Raw genomic sequence first — 12,957 nt, 5'->3', positions numbered from 1 at the left:
TGTCTTCTGCCTGTTGCACCGCATAATGAGAGTTAAATAGTCTGCAAAACCGCTAGTGCGGAGATTAATTTCATCAGAGATGAATACACTTCATGCATTAATTTGCACAGTGAATGCAGCAGCCACCTCTCATATAGAGAAGTGAAACACTCAAAACACAGAGTCTAGCTGTAGACTGCAGGGTTGTTTGTCAAGAAGATAGTAAGTCTGGCTTTAGGGCACTACACCAAAGCACTGACCTAACTCTTCTAGCTCAATTAAGTTAGTTTTCTTTTAAAGGGGTAACTTTTCCTTGGCAGGCTACAGCAGCTCATGTATTGTCTGTCTGTACCACTCATAATTTTATGGCAGCTCAGCTGTCATCTGTCCTCCCACAACAAGCATAAAACCCAAAGCTGTCACAGGCACCACTTTGCTCTGGCTGATGTGGCATAAATGCAATTGTATATTCCTGCCTGTCCCAAATGAAGCTTGTGTTGCTGGATGATGGTAGGTCATGGATCTACCGTGACTGCAGAATCACAGTCTTGCTAAGAGCCTCCATTAACATCTTGTTGCAGTTTAGGCTGGGCTGGCCACTAAAGGAACGACAGATGCTCTCTTGTTCTCCATTAGTGACTCTAACAGCACCTAGCAAGGCAATATAGGAAACAGGATAGTGTTGGCAATGGTGTCACATAAACACCTGAGAGAGATGTCACTGAGGACACAGTTGCTACTGGAGACCTATTCTGTAGTGGCTCCTTGTGTACTGACTCCGTCAGTTTTGGCTCATATCTTTCTTCTCCAAGGCAGAGGAAAGAAAGATATCCAGTTTCACAGGCCAGAAGGAAACAGAGGAGACTAATGTGTAAGGCTCAGCAGCCCCCATACTTATAATATTATTTCTAAAAAGAACTATTAAGTCTTTATGAGCTGCTTTTATGTGGAACCAAAGAAGAAATGAGAAATAGAGGACCTTGAAGCTAAAACATCTTATGCCTTCTGTGAGACAGCTGGAAAACTCTGTTTTGGGGAATTCTTACCCAGTCCAGTGCAGTGGAACAAGAGGGCAGAATCTGCTACAGCACAGGATGTGCTCCCTAAAGAAATAGATTCAAGTCCAGTGCTTCAGCATTTTTCACAATAACAGGCTTTTCCTGCACCACAGCAATAGGGCCGAGTCTCCTGCATTTGTCGAGGAATCAGAAGGAAAAAGATGACCCTCACGCGAGAAACTCCACTCAGACTGTCCGTAAGGTTGTGAGGGGGTCAGACCTTGAGTAGGACTATCTGCGATCAGGGACTGCAAAAATTCTCCTCTACAAAACAGGTGATTATTCTTGTAACAATTTAGAGGGATGTTTTTTTGCGTCTCCTTTCACGCTCCAACCTTGCTATGTTGCGTGTAACTTTTTTCGTTCTGTTTTTTTAAAGAACATCATCTTCCAAATAAGCTTATAGACACATACTGGATAACTGTGGGCTTTGCTCTATGCTTTGCATTTCAATAACGATTGCTACAGTATATGCTTTAACCGCTCTGCTCCCTCTATAACTTGTACACAGTTATAGGTAGTGTTGTTGCCAAAGCCATCATGTGATTTATTGACTCTCCACTGGGACAAGGAGGAAAACAGATACAACTTTGTGATTTTATTATAAGGAGACTGGGTTAATATTTCTAGGTGAAGCAAGCTACTATACCGAGTTCAAACATCTGAAGAGGGAGGTTAAGAAATCCTGAGTGTGGGGTGTAAGGATTATTCTGTCCTGGGGCAGTGCAGACGTCGTCTGAGGCGGGGAGCAGGAGAAGAAAGGAGACATTGTGACCCAGTTCCAACACCTCCTGTGTATACAGACGGAAGTGCTTAGCCTGTAGAGGGACACGCGCGGGGGAAGAAATAGGAGAGAATTACAACATGGCACTTATATAAACAACACCCCAAATGATATAAAACATTAAAGAAAATTTGCACAACATCAAGCTCGGAATTTTTATAAAACATAAATATTTGGGGGGGGAGCCCTAAATGTGGGTTCATGTCACTACATAAAATAAAGATTTAAAGCTGCAATGTTCCACATTAAAACAACACACACAGGCACAGCCCCCCTGAAAACAACATTTATGTTTCTTATTAGGCAGAAAATGATCACATGCCATGTGCTTTTCAAGATTATGATTGCATAATTATGTGAAAACATGAAAATGGATTCAATTAAAAACCTTTAAGATTCAATTTAGGGTTGGTTAAGAGAAATATGCAGCTCTCCCTCAGCACAGCACTGAAAAGGTTTAACAAGTGCTGCAGCAAGAGAAAATGGCACACACAGGAGTTGGCCTGGGGCTGCTGTAGGGCTGCTGTGTGCAGCACTGCGTTTTACCCTGGGTATGCACGGTCCATGATTCTGTTTACCACAAAAAATAATGAAAATACATAAAGAAATCTGTTGAATTAAAAATTCAATTCACTCACATAGAAGTTTGGTCCCGAGTCATCAAAACATTTACAACTGTGTTTAACTGCAAGGTCATGTTTATGTCTATTTCTCATGCACAATAGTTGAGTTTAAATGCTTGGCTGAAGTGCAGCCTAAGGAACATATTGCACAGTGATTTACATATTTTAGTCCCTAGCTCTAAAAAAAAAAAAAAAGGAAAAGATGCACAAAAGCTGTAACGTCCAAGAAAATACACTAGCTTCGAGACCTGTACAGAGCCCTATTGAATTAGAGTGACTGACCACAAGGCAGCACACCATCTGTCTTAATTTTGGATTTACTTGAGTCTTACTTGGCTCTTCCCAGGCTAGAAGGTGCTGCACTGATGGATTCCTTTGTAAAAGCAAAGCCTAAACCTTTCAAAATCAAGAAATGGAGAACCAGATTAATTTATTTTAAGGCCACATCTTTCTAGCTGCACAAACAGACCTTGAAGTGAGTATAAAGATGATTTACTTCTACTTTAAGCCCTCTTTACCCTTATAGACCAAAATAAAATCGAATTCATGTAAACAAGAAACAAACTCCTTAGCTTATTTTTTCATGGATCTTTCACATCGTAGATTATCCTCCCTGACTTCTTTATTTATTCACATATGCATTTCTTGTACCTGAATGTAAAGCCAGAAGCCAGATACCTCTCCTCACCCACAGCAATCTGGAGGTCTGGAACTATGCGTTTTAGAAGTGCTATGTTTATCTGTGTGTAAAAGAATAGCAAAACGCTGTGTCTTCAGCAGGCTTTTCATACACCCTCACTATTACCTCCAAAAGAACAGTCAATTGCCCTGCTTGCCTGGAAAAATACCTGTTTCTTTACCAGCTGGGTAAAGGTGCTCATAGCTACTAGTTTCTTGCAAAAATGCTTATTTGCACCTGCCTGAAGTTGCACAAATATGCTAACAGAAGCAAAAATAGAAGCTTATTGAAAATTTGTCTCTTAATCCTTATATGTTCAAATATCCAGGAAAATAACTTTTATTGAAGATGTTCCCCCCCCACGCACACTTAGAATAATGGAATATAAAACTTCTCTGCTTTTCTTTTCTTGCAACCGTAACATTTAATCCCTACTTGCAAGTTACACAGTTTGTAGCTTTTAATTGTGTTCTTCAGAATCAGTTTTTTAAAAGGTGATAAATACCACAAAGGAAAATACCTGATGCAGAGGTAGATTGATCTGTTTAAGGAGAGCTTTCACTGCCATCTGGAGCTCATACAAGAACAATTGAGTAGGGCAGTCTGAAGTATGATCCATACTTTCCACAGATTCTGAGCCAGAAAGTGTTTGGATCCATTCCCACTCATCTCTGTATGTTGAGTCAAGTTAAAATTAGAAATATAACAAAAGTTCAGTGCACAAGCAGGAATTCAGTGTATGTGCATTTGGGATCTGTTGATAGTTTCATTCTCATATAGCAAAACATTCTAAACTTGCGCAATCTTGATTGTTTGTGGTTAAAAATCTAACTTTGAAAAGTTTAATTTTTCTAGCACATGTACGTGAGGCTGAACATTCCTTGCAAACCTCTGAAAGTCCAACTGCCTTTGAAATATTTCACTAAGGCTTCTCACTCCAGGTTTTATTTTTCACATACTTAATTCCCTATCTACCACAATATTTTAAAAAGCATGGTTGGGAAATGACAACAGCGGCAATTAGCAGGAAGGTTAATTTCTGTGACAGACTCCATTGTACTCACTGGAGCCAAAGAACTTCCTGATTTGTTCAACATATATCCATTCTAGACCTGATAAACATGGGAATCATCTTTCTGGATCAAATCCTTAATTCACCCTGCCCAGTATTCAGGCTTGAAAAGCAGCCAGCACCAAACGTTCAAGAAAAAAAGGACAGGAAACCCCACTACAAGACAAGTAATAGATGTGGTACAATTTGCTCCTAAATAAAGAGCTGATCTTAAACTTCAAGAGTCAGAGAGTGTTATAAACTCTGAAGCACTAGGCTTTATAGTGGTTCCAAAATTTTTGTTAGTATTAACTATTACATTCTGGGTATCCTTGTTATCCATATTGATCCAGTTCCTTTTTCCTCATGCAAAATTGTCAGCTGGCTTCTGAAACGATATGGGATTAAAAAGCTCCAGAAAAAAGCCAATAAAATGTGTTGCCCGCTAGGCAGGGACCAGGCAGTCCAGAGAAGTGCACTTGCCCAATAGATAAGGGAAGCAATGGACAAAGGGGAAAATGGCTTTGCCAGAGCAGAGCCGCTGAGTGGCTGATAGCATTTGTCTGAATAGGTGTTTTCAATTGCTGTATGTTTGCTGTGGATTAGAGCAAGAAACCAGATATTACACAAGAGAATAAACAGAAAAATCACCAGCTCCAACACCCCATGGGCTGTGAAAATCAATGGAAAGGTTGACATTGAATTCACTGGAGGCTGAATCAGGGCTGCAGGCTATGATCTTCCTGACGGATATATGGAAGATCATTACCACTGTGCAGAATTTGAGCGACCAGAGACTACTGTCCTTAGAAGTCAACGGGCTCACGTGTATGTGTTCCGGATAGGCCTTCAGATTGCTGGAAAGACGCAGGGACACCTGTTTTGTTCTGCGCTGCTCTCTGTGATGGCACACACCTGAGCCAAACTTTGCTGGCAGCTACAATTTTGCAAAGGCAAAATTGCCTTAGCATTTAATTTTTTCAGTTGTTTCAAACTTAAATCAAATGTTCTCTCTCTACATGCATGTGTGTAAATGTGTATATATTCACTTACTTGGAGACATTGCTGTTGTCTCGGATTTTAACGTGACACAGGACATTAGGCAACTTCTGCAACACAAGCACTTTGATTTGATCCACAGAACTGCAGAGTTTAAGGTAACCCAGATACAAGCCGGGAGGGAGGCGTTGCTGACTTCGTTTGTGATAGGAAAGTATGTCCTGTTTTAAGACATAAAAATCTCTTTTTTTTTTTCCACATAAGCGGAAGAGTTTGGGATCAAAAAGCAACAAATGTTTTTACAGCCGTCTTTTTGTTTCAACAGTGTTCCCAATTCACAAAGCATTTAAGCACATGCTTAAGCATATAAATAATCTCTGGTAGTTTGGATGCACTTGGATAACTTTTTACTTAAAGCCATACACAGGTTCTCTAAGCTCTCCACGTCATACAGGAACTGGCTCTAAAAAAACAGCGGTTTTGATCTTCTACAACTGTAGTATTTAGACTAGCTTAAATAACACCCAGCTCCGCACTCCTGTCTGATCATTTCAGCAGCGAGCTGGGTCAGGGAACTGATTCAGCTGAAACGCAACTCAGGAGAAGGAGCAGTCATTTTTCAGCCAGAGCAGTTCCCTGGGTCACGTTTGGAGCAGAGCAGCATTGGGAAAAAACTATGACCTGTGCTGCATAAGCCAGTGCTGTCACCAAAGAAATGCATGTGGAGTCACAGCTGACATCGCTCGAAAACCTGTTCTGTATCACCTGCTGTCAACAGGAAGATCTCTGTGAGCGGGGGGGCTGGGGGTTTGCAAAGTTTAATTAATGGCTGTGTTTTCTGAACAAATGACTTTATCAACAGATAGAGCTTTGAAGGAATTAATGATGGCGCATTTGCTGAAGCCAGGAGACATTTTTAAGGCTATGTATAGCAGTCCCCCAAAACTGCCCTAAAAATGATGTCTGCTGCCATCCTGAGAAACGTGTGCTTCTGCAATGGGTGAGGATTAAGACGCCTGGCCTTATGCCTTTCCTCTTGGAACCATCAAATTATCTGCCAGTGCTATGCTTGGCTCTGACCAATGCAATTAGACCCTCATTTTCACAAGCACTTCATGAACAAAATACCCATTCGATGATTAAACAAGTAATACAAGAAAGGGTGGGCATTAGATAGGAATGTGTAAACCATTAGGGGAACATTTTTTCCACTAGGATCTCTGTGGAAATCCGATCAGGCCTGCATTTTGGGTTTCCTAATATAAAACTTTTGCCCAGATTGACATTTTTCTACACCTTTAACACATTTTAATACATTAAATCTAACATAGATCAGGTGAGTTTTATTGTCTTTTGGAAATTTTTTAATGTTTCTTAGACCTGGTAATGTATATTTTGATTGCCTGTCAGTTTCCGGTACGAAAAGCACAGTCTCTGCCCAAGAAAGTGCCTCTGATTCAAAATTGAACCACAGCAGTCATCGTCTAGTTGAGGCTACTAAAGAAGGGACTAAGACAATGATTTGTCTTGTAGTGTCTTGGGTAACTACGCAACTGAGTTTTAGAGAGATCGGCTACTGACATTTTGTGAGAAATAGGCTGCTGTTACCGACAGAAAACATGTCTTAAACTTTACGTGAACTATCTATGTTTAACACGACTTTACAGATACCCGGATTCTTGAAGGGCTGAAAACCCATGGCACTCCGTGCTAACTGAACTGACTATGCGAAGCAACTTCGAAGGGCAGTCCTTACCTTGGTATTTTTCTAATTGTGAAGTCTAGGTTCTTCTTCAGCAGAAATTAAAGGAGGGTTATGGTCAGTAAAGAATTCTTTAGCAACTATACCAGGCTCCAAGGAACCCCACAGAACAAGTTTATTAAGTAGAACAGTAAAGTTTTAAATCTAGATTTAGTGTTCAAGGCTGGATGGAAAAATCTTATGGAGTGTAGAAATTGTAAGTGTCTGTATAGGTGCTTAAGAACATCCCAGAGAATTTTAAAGGTTTTTATATCCCTTGCTACAGAATTCTATAGCATGGTTTCCCGAAACTGATAGAAACTCTACTATTCTCTGCTAGGACTTTGAAGTAATTTCTTTAGAATCTCATGGATATTTTACATATTAAGGATCTGATCCCAGACCCACTGGAAGTAATACAAGTCTTTGCTTTCAATGGGAGCCTTGCCATTAATTTTATTGGGCACTGGATTAAGGCCTAAAATTCTACAAGACTCTTCCAAAAATCAGGGCTCTGGCACAGGCTTTACAAAAGCAAATAACATACAGTAAGAGAAGCAAAGCACTACCTGGATAGTTATAAGCAAGATGTCTAATGCTGTTGGCTCCTCTGGAGTTGAAAGGGATTTCCTCTGGCTTTGTAGTTTGGATACCTGCATCCATTTGCCATTAAAAAATGAATAAAGACTCTCCACTTCTCTTATAGTAACTATCAGCATATTGCCATGTCGATCCTTGATTGGCTCATAAAAAACTCTGCCTAAGTTGTGAGTTCCCAGCAAATTCTAGAAAACAAGCAAATTATAAAATGAAAGTTATTTATCTCATATCAGGAGAGTGGTATTTTTTGAAATTTAACTTTGTGCTCACTGACCTCGGTCCTGTTAACTTCAATAAACACTATAGACACACGGTGTTTCTCAAACGCGTGCCCTACAGTCATATCACTCAGTGGCAACAGGAAAAGTTCTTCCCTACGTTGTGTTTCTGGATTGAATTGTGGATCCTCTGATGTATTTGGTCCATCAGCGTTTAGTCCAACATTTAATGGAGAACATCAGAAAGGCTATTAGGACCCAATGCCTTCGTAAAAGGAAACACTGCAAGGTAATTCACTTATTTGACAGAGCTTCCTATTTTTGCCCTGTCATGTAAATATAAAGGATGCAGTTTTCAAAAGCACTCAGTGTTAGTCTAGCGGTGATTCCTTTGGTATCAATGAAGCCCTGCTGATATGAATTTACTGAAGAGCTAGGTACTTATCTTCAACTCCCCATAACCAAATATCAGAGATGATAAAAAATTCTTTCTCTATCCCCAAATAATTTATATCGGACACTTCAAATGTTTTCTGGTAGGGTCATTAAATATAATCTCCATTTTCTGGTCTCTGTTTTAAAATGATTCAGATTATTTTCAGCAACAAAAGCAAGAGGCCCTCGTATCTGTGTTGAATGTAAATAATTCTGGAGCTAAACTGCGGGGTGTGTTTGTGAAAGAACACAGAGGAATTTGAAGAGACGCGGACCCTTTTCCTTTTACTTCAGATACCAAGAATGTGCTAGACAAAACCGGCAGAAACTAACAAACTACCAGGGCAAAGCTCTCCAGGAAAATATGTGAGGATTAAAGAAAAGTAATTTTAAAAGACTCCACATAAAATACATATTTTGGTCAAAATCCCTTTCCTCACACAGTAAGGCATCTGCTTATAGGTGCAAACACACTCAATCCAGTGACCAGCCACTGAAGAGATTCCCAGATGTCTTAAAGAAAAATGCCTAACATTTAAAATATGCTCATTACTTTGCGACTTTTCAAGAGATCTACAGTAAGCTGGATAGAGATGGGGGTAGTTTAAAATGAAAACTTGAGTTCACAATGTAGCACATTGTGTGTTTAAAGAAGTGCTGTACATGAAATTAATGACACTGTAAATGGATAGACTATCCTGAATTTATTTATCTGTACTTAGCAGGCAATATTTACTTATAAACTGTATTATTAATTTGTTTATAAACTTTAGGTAGTGAGTACAGTGACTGCCCTTTGTGTGTCAGAATTCAGCTACTTTAGCTTTATGCATCCCTCCCCAGTGCATACTGCTGATGTCTGTATAGCACCTTCCCTCTTCTGTTTTTAACCGTTCTGCCTCCGTAGCTGATTAACACTGGGTTTCTTGAGGATACATTTTGTATTAATCCATGTGTCCACAGGTGGGACAAATCATTGCAGGTAGATGTTAGCCATCTAGTTGTCATGTTAATCACTGCAACATCTGAATATGACTAGATGAAGACAAATAGTTCTTTACTGTCACAGACCATATATTCCGAGTGGCATTCCGGCACAGAGAGTAGGGTGCCTACTAATATGCATATCTGGCTCATTCATATACTAAAGAAGTTTTGTGCCTGCTTTGCTTGGCACCCCGTCACTCGTGTTTTGTTTGCTTTAGTTGTCTGGTGGTAACAACAGGCAAAATTACAGTCCCTGTTGTCTCTGAATCTACTGATCTAGTGCCTTAGCAGCTGTGTTGTCACTGATCTTTTCCATTCTGTCCTAAATTCCTGTGGAGTCAGTCTATTAACTGCCTCAATAAAATGTATTCAGCCATATAAACTTTATTGAGATCCTTCCATTGGTGGATCCCATTAGGCCACACACCGTTAGAGGTTGGCAGATCTGTGACAATCCTGGTGTTCATCAGGGGACCAAGCTAACAGAACAAACGTTAAGGCCAATAAATTTGCCAGAAATTCAACAGAGCGATATACCACATGGACACATTTGCTGTATCTCTGTGCTTCGAGCTCTGCTCTTAACATCTTTGGTAGCAAATAATACCACAAAGTACTAGGAATCTTGGTTATCTCGAAGCGCAATCCGTGCATACTAGCAATGCTCTGTTAAAGGCAATCTGCACAGGGAGGGAATGGAACTGAGCTAACCAAAGGAATACGTGCTACTTAAGCTGAGCTAACCACACCAGAGGGAACATTCAGCAGATATAGTTAAAACTTTCTCTAGTGACAGCTCAAAGGACTGACAAGCAGCTGCTGCTTAGCACAGGTGGTCCTCCAATAAAGGTACAGCAGGCTGGCATTCCATATGTTTCGGGATACTTTGGGGAAATCAGTCAAGACAGGTGGTTGCCCAGGAAGGCTACTCTCCTGTACAGCATGCTTTGCCAAAAGATGTAAAACAAACCCCACATGGATATTCTTAATAATGGCCACAAAGTGTCTGGCTCTCATAGCTGCTATAAAACCTGGCTTATTGCATTGACTGGCAATAAGAGGGATGGCCGAATGGCTAATACATGAGCCAAGCAATATGAAGATCTTCATTAATTCCATGACTTTACCATACATTTTTCTGGGAAGCTTTGGTGACTTCATTCAAACAAAAGGCAGGAGAAAGTGAGGCCTGGATATACTTTTTCTGTAAGAATCATGCACAAATTTGTTTGAAAATGTATTTTCCTGCAAAAATAAATATTTCATGAAAGTGTCTGCTTTCCAGCCAGAGATTTGATGTTAACACGAGAGCCATTCTTCAAAAGCTTTACGATAAATGTCAAGATGTTCTGTGAAGAATGTGGGATTACTAGCTGCATAACAAATAGTGGGTCGAGACACAGAAGGATTGAGCAACCTGTTCGGTACCGCTCAGGTTGTATCTGTAGCTCAGGTTGGAATGGAACCATCCTGAGCATCCCTGCGATGCCTTAACATGGTATGAATAGTGCCTCTAGTGCTGCTGTGCTCAACCACTGTGCTGAGGGGTCAGCACAAGATCTGTGCACCACTTAATCTCTCTTAGTCTCTGTTTTTAAGGGTCTAAATAGGTCTCTGACTGGTTCTCTGCACAAAGGTATATTTCACCTTAAAAATTTTGGCAGCTTAATTAAGAACTTAATGAAAGATTCATTTTTATTTCCCCGCTGACAATCCACAGCACCCTAGCCATCCTGTTTGTTAAACAGGGTAGTTCTGCCCTAGAAGCTGCACTTGAGCAGTTTGTAAGCCATGGGTGAATCAAGACTACTATTTTGGCAACTTCAGCACTCGACTTGTCCTTCCTGACAGGGACAGAAGCTACCTACTGCCGCAGGGTCCCATATAGCACAAGGGAGTGCTACATCTTGCCCAGAGTTTAAATGCTTCGTTAATATATTAATAATTAATAATGACTAGGCCTTCTAAGAGGCTTTTGAGCAGCAAATACTAGGATTATAACTCTTGAATTCCCAATCTGCAAACCTACAGGCTTAGCTGTGGTCATTATTTGCTGGTTCATATCTGTTTGTTTCTTCATCTGCCACTATTATTTCTTTCCTTTCTTTCTCCCACTCTACTTTTAATGTAACTCCTTCCTTCCAGCTGGCAAGAGAGGCTCCATGGCACATTTCATTGTCGATGATAATGCTGCTCCAAAGAACAGGCCAGTGGGGAGTGGTGAACCATAGGACAGCTGGCAGTACTATCCCTTAGAGATCCCAAAGTCACTAAGTTAATAGCAAGAAACATGCAATCCAACCAACCTGTAGCTGTGCTGCTGCTGAAAGCATCTTTTGCCTGGCTTGAAGTGCTGTTGATGAGGACACGGATATAGACATATTCTGCCTTAGCCATCTGATATCATCCCACATGCAAGACAACTGCAAAAATATATCCAGTTCAATCAGTTTTTATTCTCAGCACTTACAAAAGCAGAAATGAAACTAAAAGCATTTTGGAACTTGGAAAAATCAGGCGATATTGCTCATTTTGAGCTTCTGCGGATGGCAATGAGTTGCCTAGATAAACACGAAACACACTGAATCAGACACAGGAGTTGTTCTGTAAACATCATGCAACTATTTAAATTGCTTTTTGGACTATTGTGTAAAATTGATTTACTGTTCTTTGGGGTGTAAAATTGATTTACTGTTCTTTGGGGTATAAAAATAATGTGAAGATATCTTGAATGATGGCATAAACGTAATACCAACTTTTAAACTTCTGTTATTTCTTTAGGGTCTTCCTCTAATTTTTCATAAAACCTTTATGTAGCCAAGCAGCAATCACTTATATAGGATCATGCATTTAAAAGAGTTAATTGTGCCCCTGTCAGTGACCCGGTCAGAATTTAACCCACATAAATGGTTTGTGAAAATTGCATTTTAACCTGAGTGGAAGGTAAAGCACTTCAGCATTTAGCTTTTTAATGACATCATTTCATATACTCAGAATGATGAGCTAAGGCCTGTGCATTGCTAGCAACAAATTTCTAGAAGCAAGATATTAAATTAGGCTCCCATTACCTTTGTGAACCACAGGAAATCCTGCATAACTGAACTACTGTGAGAGTCATCAATTTCCACAATTGGGATATGATCTTCATTGGTTACTAGTAAATTGTCTTTGTAAAAAAATATAACAGATAAGTAGAGTCCCCTAAACAAAGAAGGAAACATCGTCACACACCTTTCATTTTTATTCACATCCATGCCAAATTTTAGTCAAAGAATCATAGATGTTAAATTCTGAGGAGACAAATTGGATCATGTGGTCTTAACTCCTGTGTTATATAGATCATGCAACTTCAGCCAGTGAATTCTGAAAAATATTTGGGAAGCTTATCACTTTAGATGATGTGAGACTACAGGAATCTAAGAAATTACGAATCTGTGCAAGCCACTGACATCAGTTTTAAATAAGAATTTTTCCAGAGTAAACAGTAGACAATGGAGGCTTTGTGCCCCTTAGAAATCAGAAATTTTACTAAAACTTTTTATCATTAATGGACTTAGTTCTGCCCTCGTTTAGTTCAGAGTAAATCTGAAGTAACTCAATTGAAATCAGGTGGGTTGTTATGGATTTACATTAGTGTAATTGAGTGTAATTTGGCCAGCATATCTGCAAAACTGTTTATAGAGATCATTCCTTTCAATATTTACCCTTGCAATTAGTTACACACGTTAAGTAGTTGCTCTAGGGAATTTAAAGACTCTAGAGAGCTCTTCTGAAAGAACCAAATTTTTATCAAAATACAAAGA

At 39.7% G+C, this 12,957-nt stretch overlaps 1 protein-coding gene across 4 annotated transcripts in view; it reads right to left on the bottom strand.

The window, feature by feature from the left end:
- Positions 1–12,957, bottom strand: part of ANKFN1 (ankyrin repeat and fibronectin type III domain containing 1) — a 136,869-nt gene that overhangs the window by 16,242 nt on the left and 107,670 nt on the right. For 3 of the 4 annotated variants that reach the window (XM_074607752.1, XM_074607751.1, XM_074607753.1), the window contains 6 exons: positions 12,223–12,355; positions 11,461–11,577; positions 7,484–7,699; positions 5,228–5,394; positions 3,644–3,794; positions 1,687–1,855 (listed from right to left, as the gene is read on the bottom strand). In XM_074607752.1, coding sequence (XP_074463853.1) covers positions 1,687–1,855; positions 3,644–3,794; positions 5,228–5,394; positions 7,484–7,699; positions 11,461–11,577; positions 12,223–12,355 — 953 coding nt within the window. The remainder of the gene's footprint in view (positions 1–1,686; positions 1,856–3,643; positions 3,795–5,227; positions 5,395–7,483; positions 7,700–11,460; positions 11,578–12,222; positions 12,356–12,957) is intronic. The other variant, XM_074607754.1, reaches the window with a different exon arrangement.

The sequence above is a fragment of the Larus michahellis genome, chromosome 14 (assembly GCF_964199755.1).
Source record: "Larus michahellis chromosome 14, bLarMic1.1, whole genome shotgun sequence".
NCBI lineage: Eukaryota > Metazoa > Chordata > Aves > Charadriiformes > Laridae > Larus > Larus michahellis.
The sequence above is the reverse complement of the archived record's forward strand: the minus strand, read 5'-3'. Positions and strand labels throughout refer to the sequence as shown.